Source organism: Vombatus ursinus, unplaced genomic scaffold, assembly GCF_900497805.2.
Source record: "Vombatus ursinus unplaced genomic scaffold, bare-nosed wombat genome assembly UNPS02014809.1, whole genome shotgun sequence".
NCBI lineage: Eukaryota > Metazoa > Chordata > Mammalia > Diprotodontia > Vombatidae > Vombatus > Vombatus ursinus.
The window spans coordinates 2,976,696-2,995,109 of NW_020954587.1; the positions used below are offsets into that span (position 1 = coordinate 2,976,696).

Consider the following 18,414-nt stretch of genomic DNA (forward strand, 5'->3'; position numbering starts at 1 on the left):
AAAAAAGAAAGAAAGAAAAAAGATAGCTCTGTAGAAAAAGTGGAGGCTAGTATTTTTGTTCTTCCTTTTGGAAGCTTTGAAATTAGAAACCAATTAGACAAAAGAGAATCTCTAATGGATGAAAGCAGGTAAAACAGGTTTGCTGAGACCTTGGACCTACACCTTTGATTCCTCAGGGCTACCGAGTAACCTTGACTGTGAGTCACTTTCATAGTGGCTGGGTTCAGAAGAACCCTGGGCTTCCCCCTAAGCATACTCACCAAAATGTTATCCATCCAAGTGACTTAAAGACCTGAGACAGGTACAGTCACAGTGATGAATGTAAAAAAATAAAATAAAATAAAATGTTTTTTAAAAAAAGATTGATATGGGAAAAAGAGAAGTAGCTCTTGTTTTTGTTTTGTTTTTAAATGTAAAAAAGACAAGTTTTTTATAGTCTTTTGGTTTTTATGGCCTCTTAGTCTTCTATTTTTTTTATGGCCTTGACCGCTTAAAGGCAGAGCAGAGCAGAGCAGATCTGTGGCAACCACAGCTGAGTGTGAACACCTGAGGGAATCAGAAGTAAAGGACCCCCGAAGGCTGGGTCAATTCTGGGCTGATCCTTATCCTCACCCAGAAGAGCTTTTCATATTTTTATCCCAAGACTGGTCACCATTCCCTTTCCCACTGAGAACCCTGGAGACTGTCCATGCTCTCTACTTCTCCTCTTCAAAAAGTAAATGCAGCATGTGGGAAAAGCCTATGGGACCTTGAGTGAGAAGATGAAACAGTTTCTCTTTCTTTTCTCTCTTTTCTTCATGAACTTCTTGGGCCAGACCCGATTTCTCTAGTGTAAGATCTGCCCCCTGGACAAGACAACAGCCTTAGAGTGGTATCTTTTAAAAAAAAATTAACTTAATCTTAAAAGTTTTCTTATAAATACTTATCTAAGGTCAGAGCCTGGAAAAAAGAAGTAAAGGGAAAAAAAGTTAGAAAAAAAGATATATATATATATATATATTTTATATTATTTTTATTTATATTTTTTATAATTATATTTTTCTATACATTTAATAGAAATGTATATGTATAGCATACATTAGATTGCATGCTGTCTTGGGGAGGGAAGTAGGGAGGGAGGGGGAGAAAAATTTAAAACTCAAAAGTTTATGGAAGTAATTGTTGATAAAGCAAAATAAATTAATAAAAATTATATTTTTCTTAATCTATATTTATATTATTTTATATATTTCAGCAATAAGGAAAATTGGATAAGCACAATTAAAATGACAATAGGTAATCAGGAAGAGTGACATAGGAGTAGAATAGGAAAGTGAGTGAGCAAAATGGGTGCCCTTGGTAGTTAAGGAGAAGGAAGAGAAAGATAAGGAGAAAGAGAACAAGGAGAAGGAAGAGATGAGTTACCTTCACATAGTGCTTTTATTATTGTTGTTCAGTCATTTTTCAGTCATGTCCAACTCTTTGTAACCCCATATGGGATTTTCTTGGCAAAGATACTGGAATGGTTTGCCATTTCCTTCATTTTACAGATGAGGACATTGAGGCAAACAGGGTTAAGTGACTTGCCCAGGGTCACACAATTAGTAAGTGTCTGAGGCCAGATTTGAACTCAGGGACATGAATCTTCCTGACTCCAGGCCTGGTACTCCATCCTCTGGGCCATCTAGCTGTCCCCTATGTAGTGCTTTACAATTTACAAAATGCTTTGCATTTTATTTTTGCTTTCAGAACAGCCCTGTGAAATAGGTGGCACAAGTTTGAGTAATCCTATTTTATAAATGGGAAAGAAGGAAAGAAACAGTCATTGTGCTAAGCATTTTACAAATATCTCATTTGATCCTCATAACAACTCCATGAGGTAGGCACTATTATTATCCCCATTCACAGTTGAGGAAACCGAGGCAAATTGAAGTTAAGTGGCTTTCCCACGGTCACACAGCTAGTGTCTGAGAAGGGATTTGAACCTGAGGTAGGTCTTCCTCACCCTAGGTCCTCTATCCACTGTACCATCAACTGAGGAAATTAAGGCTCAAAGAGACCAAGAGGTTTGCATCGGGATGTACTGTGTTTTAGTAATCTTGGTGCAGTTCCAGGAGAGAGCTTATGCTACTTTAGCTGCCCACTCCCTGGGGATCCTGATCAGAAGTTGACAGGCAATGGTCATAGGGGGAAATGAAATTCTTCATGGTATCTACCTACTGTAATGCATGTGAAGACATTGTTTTACAAAATTCTCTGTTCTGTGCAGCTTGTGTGGCTAGGCTTAAACGCCTTCCTCTTTGTGTGGTACTACCAAGTTTATGACCATAGAAGATTTTTTTATACACGTAAGCTTCTTGGGGTAAGTATAAAGCCTTCCTGCAGTCAAAATTCTCATGTTATAGTCATTTTTCAATATCCCTTTTAATTTTTCCTTAACCATCTTCTTCTACTCTGAGAAATGAAATTTTTTAATATAGGGTTTCTTAGCATTTTTGTATCACAGTCCCTTTTAGCAATCTCATGCAGCCTATAGACCCCTCTTCAACATAATGCTTTTAAATGCATAACAAAATACAAAAGAATAAAAAATGAAACCAATTATATTTAAAGTCAATTATCAAAAAAATGTTTTAATGATCTCAGGTCAAGAATCTCTGCTTTAATATAATATACAGGAGTTATAATAATTATATAGAGTGTGCTGCCTTTTGCATTTTTAAAAAATGAGCCTTAGCAGATATGTTTCCTCTTGGGAAGACTTTTCTGTGTACTGAAAGTAACCTTTATATGACTTAGCAAATAGCAATAGTCAAGTGTTTGAATAATAATGATGAATTTAATGATGATATAAAAATAAGAATAATAAATCTTATTATATACTATTGACATATTAATAGATCCCTTTGGGTCTGGGGCATGCCTGGGCTGGGGCAAAAGTGAGGTTGATGAGTTTGCCTTCAGTATTCCCCTTATTGCTGTCACCTTCCCCTTCAGTCCCTCCCTTTCCTTTTCTCTCACAAATAAATAAATAAATAAATTCTTACTTTCCAGGGTCCCCTTCTTTCCTTTCTTCCCATGACCAAGACCCAGAACTTCTCACTGTCATGTTCCATGACTCTCTGTAACCTTCCAAAGTTACAATTAGTTAATGTGACAGATTAGCAATGGCAGATGAGGAAGTCAAGGCTGCCAACGCCTTCCCAAGAAACACAAGGGCAATTTAATAGTGGTCTTCTATAGACATGGATCTATGTTTGTTGCTGAATTAAAATCTCAGGTCAGGTAGGAAGGAAGATCTTTGCCATGGAAAGCCAATAGAAGATTCATTTTGAGGGAGGTGGGCTTTTGGAAGTTCGTCAAATCCCATCCTGTAAGTGATTGCACATGATTTTTATGTATGGGATACCTGCTCCCAGGCATCATTTCTTCTTTTCAAAAAAATGTTTTTTCCCCTCTCTCCTCTTGAAGACTTTGGGGAACTATCTAAATGATCATACCCAAATAAACAGGCTAAGATGGAGCTTAGGAACTGGGGAAAAGGGGAAACAGAGCTCAGAATTATATTTTAACTTCTGGGTCTTCTCTTCATTAGAAATAGAAATTATTCCTCTTCTCTTGAAGAAGGTGTTCATGAACTGCCAACAGAATTTCCTGTTGAACAAAATGGTGGTTCAGGGAAGACTATTGTACTCAGGGAGACTTCTTTCCAGTCCCGCTGCTCCCTGCCCTCTCCCTCCCAGGTCCTGTGGTTCTTTCAGTGGTTACAATCATAAGACAAAGCCCAGAAGACTCTGGGTAACTCCAAGGAAAGGTTCCTAGCCTGATTAATAAGAATTTAGTCTGAGTTAGCCTAAACAAGCATAGGGCCTTTAAAAAGGCACCGCTTCATACTCAAAAGACCAATCCTGAACTAAATTGCCATTGGTTCAGGACCTTTGGATACCCATTCTCAAAACTCAACATTTATGCTTTAAAAAAGAAAAAAAAATGACTAAAATTCACTCCACCCCTCTTGCATTGGATTCTAGCCTGCCCTGAACTTAGCAAGAGCCCCTGCTGCTTGCCTGAATTTCAACTGCATGCTGATCCTGTTGCCTGTCTGTCGAAACCTGCTCTCCTTCCTCAGAGGCTCTAGTGCGGTAAGATAAAGAAAAGCCATTTGTTGTATCTGAGCTGCTCTTGTGCCAGAAAGGAATCCATTGCATTCTTCACATTTTCAGATTCTCATATTTAATGGCCCATTGCTCTTTCCTAGGAGCAAGCCAAACAAGTGTCCTCAGTCAGTCAGTCAATGAGCAAAAACATGGTTCCTGCCCTCAGGGGGCTGACATTCTAATGGGTTAAAAATTAGACTAGCTGGCTAGCTAGCTATACATATAGACAGATATACATACATACACGCATATGTTCACAGACATATTAATATGTGCATATATGCAAATACACGTACACATCATATATATGTATACATACATAAGTGTATATACACAGAGAGAATATAGTGTAAAACTGAAGTTACTCTCAGAATGAAGGCACTAGCAGACTGGAAGCCTGGGAAAGGCTTCCTGAAGAAGCCAGGATTTGAGCTCAGTCTTGAAGGAAGTCAGTGGAGGGGAAACATGGGGACAACCCATGAAAAGGCACAGAGTCTAGAGTTGGGGTGTAATAGAATGTAAGGAACATCATGAACATCTAGTGTCGCTGGATCACAGAGTATATGGAGAGAAATGAGGGGTTAGAAGAGTGGGAAGGTAGGAAGAAGCCAGATTGTGGAGGGCTTTAAATAATAAATTTTTAAATACTAAAACCAAATTTTATATTTGATCCTCACTGGAGGTCATAGGAAAGCTCTGAAATTTATTGGAAGTGGGGGACTGGTAGAAAGCTGATCAGGCCTGAGCTTTACAGAGATCATGGTGGCAGCTGAGTAGTGGACAGATTGGAATGGTGTCGACATGAGGCTAGCGGTGGGTCACCAGCTATTGCAACAGTCCAGGCATGAGGTGATGAGACTGTATCAGGGTGGTGGTAGTGTGAGTAGAAAATAGGGAATACACATCCGTTCATCTATCTATCTATCTATCTATCTATCTCTCTATCTATCTAAATATATATATATATGTACATACATACATACATACATACACACATATCTGTATTTCTTTTTTTCCCCAAAAGTAGAAAGACTTGAGAAAGGCTTGTTTTTTTTTAAGACCTATAGGATTCCATGTTTTAACTTTTTCATCTTTATTAGGGTCCAATTCAGTTTCCATATTTAGGATGTAAAACCTAACAGAGATTCTTATCTTAATTTGGGTTATTTGCTAGGCAGTTTTTATAAACTATGAAGTAGAAGAGAAAATGGCCATGTTACTCATTTCCTTCACCATTCATCAGACCCTCCTCTTCAACTTCCCCCGGAAGGAAGAACGTTGAGGAATTTGAGATGCTTTAAGAAAATTTATGAAGTTTTTCTGGTTGATGTCGTGATCAACTTCTTGTTTGTGATGAGTAAGCCACACATTAGCAAGTATGACTTTTTAAACTCAGAATCAATCATTCACTCTGGGCCCAGCAGTTTGGACAAAGGAGGAACTTAACACATCCTTATTATATAACTGGGTGCAGTTTACATATCACTAACTATATCTGTAGTAAGTATCTGCGAGGTTTCATCTCAGCCTGAGGAAAAGTCATGGAATCACCATGGATTGGTTGAAAGTTGAACTCATGAGGAGCCTAATAATGAAGGACCATGACTCTTAAGGAGTTACAGGACAAAATCAGTTACAGGACAAAATCAATTACTTATAAACAGGATCAATAAGAGAATGATACAGAATTGATCGTAATCTTCTCACAACTCATGGCCCACAAGACTCCTGAATAACCAGAATAAAATAGAATTGGGAAATATTTAACAAGATAAGTAAAAATTCAATAAAACATAGATAATATTACATTTTAAAAACTGTCAATATGTATATCAGGCACAGATTCTTCTGGATGGGTTAGTGACCCCCTTTTCTATTTTAGCTTGATGCAATCAGTCTAGACAGTCAACAAAACAATAAATCAAGCCCTAATTTGTAGGTTTGTTGATTTATGAGATATAAATGTTTACACTGAAAATTTAGCAATTGACTTCCCAAAAACCCATTGGAGCACACCCCTGCTCAAGCTCCTCTTTAAAGATGCATTCTCCTTCCTGGTATTCCTCCCCCCACCCCTAGCCCCTCCCCCCTTATTTTCTCTCTCTTCTGATAATCTATGGTAGAGGAAGTGAATAATGAGAAACAGACAACGTTTTCATCAGGGTAGTCCATGAAGAAATCTCTATTACCCCATGGAACTAATTTGCAATCCCAGTGCATTGCAGTCAGGCTGTTATCTCTCGTTAGCAATCTATTTGTGATGGTAGGTATCATCATGATCTTCATTGTAATCAAGAGTGAGGGAAGGAGAGAGAAGCATAGGGAGAGGGAGAGACACAGACAGAGATAGAAACAGCGAGAGAGCTCCGGACCTGTGAAATTCCCAAGGAAGGAAACTCTATCAATATAGGGTGGCATCTTTCCAGCAATTAATAGTCGTGTTGTCCAGAGCACTGAGAATCACTGTGTGTCCAGGATCACACAGCCAGTATGTGTCCGAGGCAGCCTTTGAACCCAGGTCTTCCTGGCTTTGAGGCTGCCTCTACATCGACTACGACACTGATAGGAGCATGGTGTCACGAAGTGAACATTAGCCTAGGAGTCTGAACCCTGTTCTAGGCCTGGCTCTGCTGATAACTAGATATATGACCTTGGCAAAGTACTATAATCTACCTGAGCCTCAGTTTCCCCCTTTGAAAGATGGGGTAACAAAAATTGCATTAAATGAAGGAGGCTGGACTCCTGGATCACTCTAAGTCCTTCCCAATCCTAAGATCCTATAATTGGGGGCTCAAAGGCAACCTCACCACAAGATAAGGAGGGGCAGTGCTCTGGGCACTGTGCTTTGGAGCAGGGTGTAAGAGGGAGAATTGGAGGCCAGCTGCTCTGACTGATTAGGAGAAGTTGACCTGAACTCAAGATTTCTGACTTTTCATCTAGTTATCTCCCTAGTACTCCAGGCAGAAATGGTGCTGATATGGAGCCCTGCTGTGAGCAGTGTGAAGACACAATTGAAGCCAGTATGTATTTCCCCCATTAAACTTTGAACTCCTTGAGAGTAGAGACTTTTTTTTTTTGCCTTTGTTTCCCTAGAACTTAGCACAGGGCCTGGCACATAGCAGGTGCTTAATAAATGCTTGTTAACTGACTGACTGACTTACAAAAAGTTCTTTCACTCCCTCTTTAGTGATGGAGGGAAGAAGCTATGTCCCCAAGGGAATGTGTTTCTCATAACCAGTATATCCAGTGACCTTTCTTTGGATTTTTTGGCCTCCAACAACACCAAATGGGGCACAGAGAATACATGAGTGCCAGGCCAGTTGCTCTGACTTATTACTGAATATTGGTTACTTTTTTTTATAAATCTAATGTATTATCTACTTAACAGTTTATTTTTCAACATCTTGAATCCATATAGACTCAGGTGAGATAATATTTGTAAAGCACTTAGCATAGTGCCTGGCACATAGTAGGTGCTATATAAATGATAGTTATTATTATTGTTGATGTTGTTATGTATTGCCCTTACACACCAGAAGGCTTCAAAAGATCTCTTATTTTATCACTGTGTATCCTCCATCCAGCAATGCACGTTGAACCCCTTCCACACTATTCAGTATTCACTACTCAGGAAGTTTCATGAGGTTCTGGGGGGAAAGAAATAATCTAGTGGCCAACCTTTGGTTAACAAGGTCATCCTTGCTCAGCATGACTATTTTTAGACTCACCCTTTTCCAGGCCTGTCCTCAAAGACTTTTCCACTTTGTAGGACCTTCCTGGGTTTCTGTTCTACTTGTATATCCCTCAGAAAACTCAGGGTCATCTCTTTTTTCAAGAGTTTACCAGAGTAGGACTTCAAATGGAATTCCCCATCTGTGCCATTTAAATGTCCAGACATATCATTTAGTATTTTAGACCAGACACTGAAAGCAACTCTCTGATGACTTTCAACACCATATGTGTTTTAAACTCCCCACCAAACCTTAGAATTTTTTTCTTCAATGAAAGACTGTGGGGTTCATTATCATGGAAAGCCCAAAGATCATAAAACCTATAAATTTGCTTGGTGTATGTTTCTGTGTGTTATGAACTGCTTGTTCGAGCTGGGTTTTTCGTAACTAATTTTTGAGATGTCAGGAGTCAGGATCTATGATAAGTAATTCAAATTTTATTTATTCTATGTTATATGTACTAGACATTTAACAAACCTGGGATGATGCATTACATTTAGAACTGTTGTGTTTATGTAAATACAGGAGTGCAGCTTAGTATAAATAGTAGTATATATATAGTATAAGTGTAGCATAAATATTTTAATGAACTTTATTAGTTTTTTCATTTAAAAATTTTGAACATTATCAATATTCCTTGAAATCTATCCAAAGGTCATTAAATAATGAGAAAAACCATTTGGTTCTCATTCTTCCCTATGTGTATATTTTAGCTTATGCATCCTATGTCTTAAATTGATTCTTTTCCATGAACAGTCTCATAACTTTGATCATGAAAATATATGGCATATAATTAATTTGTGCCAAATTATAATTTCCTCCAAATAAACCATCTGTCACCAGAAAAAAATGATAAGGACAATGATATTTGCCAATGATGATGGAGGTAGTGTGGGTAAGACAATAGAAATACTACAGATCCATGATAGAACATAATTATTTTTCTTTAAATCTAGCAAGGAGATATCACCATTTTTGAAAACTCTTCAGTTAGGTGAGAAATTGACCTGAAGAAAAGAAGAGGAAAGAGTGTGGTGGCTGTTAGCTAGGGAACAATAGTTAGATAGATAGATAGATAGATAGATAGATAGATAGATAGATAGATAGATAGATAGATAGATATACACACATATACATATGTGTGTATATGTATGTATATGTATGATATTGACACATTGAAATATCATTACATATTATATTTCTATCTGTAAATATATTTTATATATGTTTTGTATGGGTAATGTTTGAGAAAACATTTACTCACTTTTTACCGTATCTATTATTATTTCATTCATATGGGAATTCCTGGTGAGGAAACTCCCTCTATCATAGTATATCAGCAACTGCTATACAATTTATAGCCTTAAAAAGTTGCCCATGGGCATTGAGAAGTTATATGAATTGCCCAGGGCTATACAACCAGTTGACTGAGGAGTAGGACTTAAACCCAGGGCTTCCAGACTCTGAAGCTGGCTCTCTGTCTGCTATAATGTACTGCTTTTCATATCTTTTGATCATGTCTGAATGAAACATTCAAATCCATTCAACGAACCTATAATGACATAAATAACACAATCTCAACCTTGAGGAACTTGCATTCTACCAGATGAAACCAGGGGAGGGGAGGAAGTTATTGTGCTGTGAATGCAAGTGTGTGTGCAAGAATCATGAGATAATAATAACAGCTCTCACATACATACTGCTTTAAGGTTTGCAAAGCCCTTGACATATTTTCTCTTTTGTTCCTTCACAACTGTTCAAAGTAAATCCTATTTCCCCATTTTTAAAGAGGAAGAAACTGAAGTTTAGTGACTTGTCCAGGGTCACACAGTTAGTCAATATGAGAGGCAGGAATAAAAGTCAGGTCTTTCTGACTCCAAGCTCAATGCTCTATGCACTGTCCCAACCTACTTACTCAATGAACTAAGGAAAGGTCCAGATGAGGTGCTCTAAAAATATTTCTGGAGGGAAAGACCACTTTCAGCTGGGAAGATGAGGGATGACTGCAGAAGTCATAGCTTAAGAACTGTATCTTGAAGGAAGGCAAGGAGGATAAAAGAATAAGCATTTATTAAGCACTTACTATGTGGCAGGCACTGTACCAAATGTTTTGCAAATATGATCTCAAATATGGTCTCTGAAAGGCAGAGCTGAGTCATCTATGGCATATAGCTTGCAAAAAATATAGAGAGATAGGGCTTGGTTTGCCAAGTTCAAGGAAGAGTTAACAGATCATTTTGGCTAGAATGTAGACTGTATGAAGAGGAGTTGCATGAAATGAAGTTGGAATTTTAGGTTGGTGCTCAATTGTGAAAGACCTTAAGTTCTGGGTTAGCAAGACTATATTTTGTCCTAGTAATAATATGAGTCACTGTCCTTCAACCCCCTTTAATAAGGAGTTACCACTTTCCAAACTCTTTACCCCCTCCACCTACTGAAAGCTTTTAGACTGGGCAATAATACTGCTTGCTTTTTCCTTAGCAAGATTTTTTTTTTGTCTCAAATTGTTTTCTTTATTTTTGCAAGCATTTATTATTTCTCCATCCATTCTATGTACCCTCTCTAATTGAACAACAGTAATAAAAACTCATAACAAACATGCATTTCCTAGGAAAACAAATTCCCACATTGGCCATGTTCAAAAATGTTTGTCTCATTATATATTTTAAGATCATTGTCTCATTGGCAGGAGGTAGGTGGCATGATTCATCTTCAGGCCTCTGGACTCATGGTTTATCATTGCATTAGTCTGAGTTCTGAAGTCTTTCAAAATTGGTTTTCTCTATTATGTTGTCATCATGTAAATTGTTTTATCTCTGATCACTTCACTGCCTCAATTTATGGAGGTTTTCCCAGTTTCTTCTGAAACTGTCTATTTTATTATTTCTTGTAGCATTGTGGTATACTATAGTTTACTTAGTCATTTTCCAATAGGTAGATACTTCTTAGTTTCCAGTTTGGGACTGCTGAAATAGCTTAGACAGATAGTTTGAATGATGAGTGGATGGAGAGAAGGGGACAAACTTAGTAGATGTTGGGGAAAGAAGAGAATTGACAGAACTTGGCAACCAGGGAATAACAGAAACAGTAAAGTCTAAAGTGATTCTAAAGTTTTGAATATAAATGACTAAGAAGATGGTGGTACCATCAACAGAAATGAGTAAGTTTTGAAGAGGGATCATTTTGAGAAGACTATGAATTCAATTGGAAACATACTGAGTTTGAGATTACAATGGGACAATCAGGTGGAGATGACCTGTGTGAATCACAGAGAAGGGATAAAGGTGGGCACCAGGCATCCGTTGTGTCTTAGGTCCTCACAGGCAGAAGACCAGCTCCTGCTAGGCCTCTGGTGCCATGCTGTTGAATTGAATCAAATCATTGACTCAACAACAAGTTGTCAAGCCTTCTCTTGAAAACCTACAAAGAAAGGGAACTCATGACCTCCAGAGGCAGGCATTCTATGTTTTAGTTGCTTTAATTGAAAGGAAATGTTTCCTTACATCAAACCTAAATCTGCTTCTTTCCTGATTCTGCCCTTTGGGGCCAGCCAAATGGAACAAGTTGAATCTCCCTTTCACATGACAGCTCTTACAATACCTGAACATAGTTATCACAATCCCACTCCCCTCCCCCTACCCCAAGGTGCTTCTTCAGAAAAAGTATTCTGGTAGCCCTAGATCATAGCCTCCAATCCCTTCAATACCTTGGTAGAACTGCTCTAGATCAGGGTTTCTTAAACTGTTTTTCACTCTAGACCTCTTTTCAAGTTTTGGCAGCATTGCTGGTGTTTCGTGGCCTGAGGGTGTATGCAGTGCAAAGTGCGCACGCTTCCAGAACCAAGGCTGCAGTGAAGTTGTTCACTGTGATACAGGCAAGCACTGCCAGAAAAACCATGGATTCATTATGTGTTTTATTTTTAACTAATTTTTGGTCTTTGTGCATTCAGAAACCTTTTACTGTTGCCAAATTTTTCATGACCCCATATAGGGTTGCAACTCACAGTTTAAAAAGTGCTGCTAGATATACTCCAGTTTGTCAGATTCCTTCCTCATATGTGGTATCTACAGCTGGACACTCTAATACTCACAATACAGCCTAAGCTTTCCATAGCTGTTTTTGCCTATCTTGACGTACTATTGACTCATAGTAAGTTTACTGCCTCCTAAAATCTCTAGAATTTTTTTTTTTCACATAGATTTGTCTAGCCACAGCTAGAAGCAGTTGGTAGCCCAGTAAATAGCACACTGGGCCTAGAATCAGGAAGACCTAAGTTCAAATCCAGCCTCAGATACTTATTAGCTACATGACTCTGAGCAAGTCACTTAACCTCCGTCTTGAGACTCAGTTTCCTCAACTGTAAAACAGAGATAATGATAGTACTTACTTCCCAAGGTTGTTGTGGGGATCAACTAACATAATATTTGCAAAGTACTTAGCCCAGTGAATAGCATCTAGCAGGCACTTGATCAATACTTGTTTCCTTCCTTCTACATCTTCCCCAACCATTTTTCCCATCCCACATGCTCCAGGCACTTACTTATTGCTCACTTCTTTCTTATAGAAATCTGAATCATAATGGCTAGAAAAGGAAAGCAGTAACAGAAAGATGATGGTATATCACAGAAATGGCACCCTTATCCTATGGCGTAGCTTCCTGGCCCAGACCACACTTGGGCAGGTTCTGCTATTCTTTCTTGGTCCTAGAGAGTTGAGCAATTTTGTTGCTGGTGGTGGGTTTCACAAGTTCTGGTCTACACTTCTCCCTTCTTGGAAGGTTCTCCAGTCTTTAGGGTCTCCATATAGATGAAAAAGGAAATGTAGAAGCAACAACTACATTTATCATTTGTGTTTATATATTACTCAAGGTTGTGGTGACAGAACAACGAAAGTAAAGGTCCTTAAACCCTAATGGAAATTTTAATAACAGATTAAGAGTAATCCTCCAATTGTGTCACAGACAGTGAGGAGGTATCTGGGCACCTCAGTAATTAAATTTATCATAAAACAATTTAATGTCAAATGTCAATTCAATTACATGTGACGTGAAAAATTCAAAATACTAGTATGAAATATTCAGAATCACATTTTAATCTCAGCTAGTGAAATAGATAGATAGATAGATAGACAGATAGATAGAATAGAATAGATAGATACATCTTGAGTTCCCTGGGTGATATTCTATATCACTGCTTGAAATCTCTGTTGATTTTTTCTTTCTTGGTTTTAGTGCTGTTCAACACGTATACGGAGACAATTGGACCGGAACCTGACCTTTCATAAAATGGTGGCATGGATGATTGCTCTTCACACTGGTGAGATTTTTGAGAATCTTTTAACTTTACACTTTATGAAAATGGGAGAATAGAGGTTTTCCACATTCTTAAAAATATTTGGTTAGTCTTTCAGGTAGGGACAGTTTTCATAGGTAATGCCAGATCTAAGAGGATTATCCATAGTGTTCCTTTCCTTAAAATATTCAACATACTTCCTACTATTCTGTCATCAGATTGCCATTCTTTCAACTTTTGAAAAATTTTCACTTTTAAGAAGGAATGTCTCCCTAGGGAAGGTCTAATCTTAGGCCTCTAGAAGTCCTATTTGACTGACCAAGGAAGATGAGAGAGTTGGAGACATAGCTAATTGCTTTCAGAAACCAAGCATGATAGAGCTGGAAGGATCTGTTGAATTCATAGGATCTTAGAAGTATAGATTTAGAGACCGAGTGAAAATCAGAGACGATTTAACCCAACTCCTTGCTCCTTTCCCTCCATTTTACAGGTGAGAAAACGGAGGCTGGGGTTTGAATGACATACCCAAGGCCACACAATTAGTAGCTAAGCCTGAATAGACTATCTTCTTACTCACAGTCTAGTAGTGCTCTTTCCCTTATACCATGCTGCCTCTCTGTAGAGGATCTCTAGAGATCCTTCCCCTTGCCACCCCTAACATGCCAGCCACTCTCCATATGATATAGTCAAGGGTTACTTCTTGAGTATCTATCCTAACAGGAATTTGCAAAATATTCACTCCGTTGTTTCTGTTTTTTATTTTTCTATATCTTTCTCTTTTCTTCTGACATCCTCAGCAATTCATACCGTTGCTCATCTCTTTAATGTGGAGTGGTTGGTGAATGCGAAGTCCAAAACTCACTCTGATAATTATTCAATTGCCCTCTCTGAGCTTGAAGATAACCCATCTCTTGGCCAAACTTACGTTAATTTTGTTTCAAAGTCATATAAGGTAAGCACCCTTTTGTCCTGAGCAATGTTTAGGAGCCTAGTTGATTAGTACTGAGTAGTGGGTCCCAGAATATGTAGTACTCTGGCCAGAAAAAAAAAAGTCTCAGTGTTTCTTACCTACAGAGCAAGAGTGGAATGTGGTAAAGACTCAGAGGGATGAGAGACCTTTGTAGGTTAAATGGCTACTGGTGGGGAGTGTATATGGCTAGTGGTGGGAGGGGGAGACAAAAGAGGTGCCCTTCTGTGGTCAGAGGAGGCAATTTCTTATGTGGCTGCACCTATGCACTGTTCAGGCTGTCATACATGATCATTTTAGAGGTCAAATGATTCAGAGCAGGAAAGAACACAAATTACTCCCCAACTCAAAGCGTCTTGAGCTAGCCTTTTTACTTGCTGGTTTTCATGTAATAGAAAAAGATTGCTTTGCTCTTTTTTGTTTGTTTGCTTCCCATTATTATGCAAAAAACCCCAACAAAACACACAACCCCCCCAAAACCCCTACATATTAAACAATTCTTGTAGGTGCAGCTGGGCTGAGACAATCCAGGGTCTAAAAGAAGGCTCTTCTTTCCTACACTCCTTCATTCATTTATTTATTCATTTATGCATGCATTCATTAAAAATAACAGATTCTGTGTTATATTAACTCCTTTAGAGGGTAGGGTGGTGAGGTGGGCAGGGATAAGTCATTACCCTCTTAGAATCTGTTAGGGGTATAAGGCTCAAATCTGTATAATTAGAAGGGCCTGTTCTTGAGGTTACCTCTCCAAAAGAGAATTGACCAAAATACATATGAAAAATCAAACTGTAGCTCTTTGTTTCAAGTCGAGATGCATGGAAAGAAGGAAGAGCAGCCACTGCCTTCAGAGCAGCTCCCAATGTGCATTTTTTCATTGTTAAACTCAAGATAAAATGAATTACAGCTTAGCTACAGAAGACTTTTTCTCTTCTCTTCTCTCTTCTTTTCTCTTCTCTTTTCCCCTCCTTTTTCTTTCTTTACCTTCGTTCTTTTCTTTTTTCTTATTTTGTGCTTCCTTTTGTTGCTTCCTTCCCTTTCTCTCTCTCTTTTTCATTTTCTCTTTCTCTGTTTTACTTTCCCTCTTCTCCCCTTCTCTCCCTCTCTCCTTCCTTTTTCCTCCCTATCCCTTTCTTTTTTCTCTTTCTCTCTTCCTTATTTTTTTCTTCTTTCTTTCTTTTTTCCTTCCTTCCTTTCTTCTTCCTTCCTTCCTTCTTCCTTCCTTCCTTCCTTCTTTCCTTCCTTCCTTTCTTTCTCTCTTCCTTCCTTCCTTTCTTTTATCACAGAGCTTAAAAAGGAGAAAAAGTAGAGAATAGTCTCAGGAGTATGGGACCTTTGGTCACCCCCAGGTGATAGTTTTCATCTGCAGCTACCTCTCCATTACCTTCACTACCACACAACCACACATAGTTTTCTCTTTATATTTTATAGAATCCTGAAGGTGCCCTGTATGTGGCTTTCACTTACTTAGCTGGAATCACTGGAGTTGTTATTACATTGTGCCTCATACTGATCATAACCTCCTCTACCAAAACAATCCGGAGGTCTTACTTTGAAGTTTTTTGGTTCACTCATCACCTCTTTGTTATCTTCTTCATTGGTCTTGCCATCCATGGAGCTGGGTGAGTAATGAACTCGACAGAACTCCAGTGAGTATCTGAGAATTATTGGTTTAAATATTTATGGTAAAGGATGGTAAGAGGACAGTTGAGTTGCCAGCATTGGTCAGTATGTTTACTGCTGTGATGTAGGGTTGTCATAAAGTGAGCTTGATTTATAATATACCAGGAAGAGCACTGGACATGATTTTGAGTCCTGATTCTGATACTGATTAGCAATATAATCATGGGCAAGTGACTTATCCTTTATGAATCTCAATTTTCTCATCTGTAAAATGGGGATAAAGGCAGGTTGGTACAAGGGATAGAATGCTGAGCTTGGAGTAAGAAAAACTTGGGTTCAAATTCCACCTCTGATATTGGTTGTGTGACCTGAAGATGTCATTTAATATTTATGTGACCTGAGGATGTCATTTAATCTCTACATGTCTCAAACAATTCCCTAGCATTTATCCACTAAATAAAAGATAAGTTAAGATAGGGGCAGGTGGGTGGTTCAGTGGATAGAATGCTGGGTCTGGAGTCAAGAGGACCTGAGCTCAAATCCAGCCTCAGACACTTACTAGCTGTGTAACCCAGGGCAAGTCACTTAACCTTGTTTGCCTTAGTTTCCTCATCTGTAAAATAAGATGGAGAAGGAAATGGGAAACCACTCCAGTATCTTTGCCAAGAAAACCCCAAAGAAAGTCACAAAGAATCAGACACAAGTGAAACAACTGAACAACAATAACTAGGATCTCTATTGGTGAATACTTTCATCGTGGGAATTTTCCCTACATTCATGAAATCACATACCCTGGACACATGTATATGTGTAAAATAGAGTTATTAAAACTTATCCTACCTACATCTCAGGGTTGTGAGGGACATACTTTGTAGATTTTAAAGTGCCATATAATTGAGATTATTATTGATGAAGATTGAAATTCAATTTTAACACATTAAACAATTACTGATGGAGTACATGTATTATTTTCTCTTTTGCCAATCCATCTTTTGCAGAATCTGGTTATTTTGCTAACCAAAACTTCATGGTTCTGAAGTTATATAAAAAGTATCAAAGATATCCCTTAGAAAAGAAAGGAACAGCAATCAATTTTAAAATGTATTCAAAATGACTGAAAACAAAATTCATTTTCTTTCTACTAATTAATCTGATTTTTCTTCTCCTTTCCTTTCCATATCTCCTCCCCACCTCACCCCTACCCCGCAACAGGAGGATTGTACGTGGACAGACAAATGCAGATTTGTTGATTCACGTCCCAGAAAAATGCTGGAAAAACATCACCTTTTGGGGAACTAAAGGAAACTGTCCCTTCCCTCAATTTGCTGGCAACCCTCCTATGGTATAACATATTATGTTTTCATTACCATCTTATCGATGACAATCTATTGTTTTTATTGTTCATCCTTGGTTTTTTCTGAGAGAACCGATGACATCATGGGATAATGTCTTCACTTGAAAATGACAATCTATAGTGAAGTGTTGAATACATCAGAGGATATGGGTACATGCAACTGAATTGCTCCTAGCAGATGCAATGAAGTTTACTTAGGGTAGAGCATTTTTTGTCTAAAGACCTGACCAGAGAGACAAGCATTTGACACACCAAAAAGCAATCTCTGCTGCCATGCCAGATCCATGATTTGCAAACATATTTCTAATAACAAATAGCCAATATGTTATATACCTGAATAAAACATTATTTTAAAAAGTGCAATTCTGCCCTTCCAGCTCAGGGTCACAATAACGTATCTGACAGGGTTACAAAGGGAGAAAACTCCACCGGTTTATTCTCTACTGAGAGAATTCTACGTCAAGTTTGAGCAGAGAATTAAAGATATCCTGAACCAATCACTTCCTCTGTAGTTTTATATCAGGAGAAAGAGACTGGTAATAGGTATAACATAGGACTGTTGCTGGGTAAGCCAGGGAAGCCTGCATCTAAGGCTACCAGGCCAGTCCTTGACTAAGACCATGAAGGCATATTTTCACTAGTCTACAGTGGCCCTAAACATGGGGAGTATCCATAAAGAGGAGGATGGTGACACATTTGCCTTTCTCAAGATAAATCCTTCCAGAGCTTCATTTTAAGGATATTTAATGGTCCATTCTACTTCACAAGCAGCAAGCAGCATATTGAAACTTGGAGTTGGGAAATCTGGGTTTGAGACCTGGCTGTGTAACTTAGCTATATGGCCTTGGCTGGCTCTTCACCTTCACCTCTCTGGCCCTCATTCTTCTGTAGAAAATGAGGAGGCTAAACTCAATGGCCTCAAAAGCCCCTTATAACATCCTACCAATGATCAATCATATTCTATGTTGACTAAATTTTGAAGTTTTTCTTCCATGTTTGGTGATCCCCTATGCTAACCATAAAATGAAAAAGTACTGCAATTTATGTCATCTGAATGGATTTACATCATTTTCTTGGCCACTTGTTCCTCAGACTAAGCAAAATCTAAAATTATGGCTCTTTCCTAATCCCTCTCTCCCCTCCTCTTATCCCTTGGAACCCTGTTGGCCTTCTCAGACAATTCTGAGATGCAAGAGCATTGATTTATGGTCCCTGTGAGATTTGGCAACATGGTATAGTGGATAGAGACCTGACCTCAAAGCCAGGAAGTCCTGGATTCAAGAGCTACCTGTGATATACAGATTGTGTGACC

General features: G+C 38.4%; 1 protein-coding gene across 1 annotated transcript in view; it reads left to right on the plus strand.

Annotated features, from left to right (window-relative positions):
• The window catches only part of LOC114052742 (cytochrome b-245 heavy chain), a 46,771-nt gene that overhangs the window by 4,764 nt on the left and 23,593 nt on the right, over window positions 1-18,414 (plus strand). Inside the window, exons 2-8 of the mRNA XM_027875457.1 lie at window positions 497-561; window positions 2,249-2,341; window positions 4,011-4,121; window positions 13,098-13,182; window positions 13,956-14,110; window positions 15,557-15,747; window positions 16,961-17,090. Coding sequence (XP_027731258.1) covers window positions 497-561; window positions 2,249-2,341; window positions 4,011-4,121; window positions 13,098-13,182; window positions 13,956-14,110; window positions 15,557-15,747; window positions 16,961-17,090 — 830 coding nt within the window. The remainder of the gene's footprint in view (window positions 1-496; window positions 562-2,248; window positions 2,342-4,010; window positions 4,122-13,097; window positions 13,183-13,955; window positions 14,111-15,556; window positions 15,748-16,960; window positions 17,091-18,414) is intronic.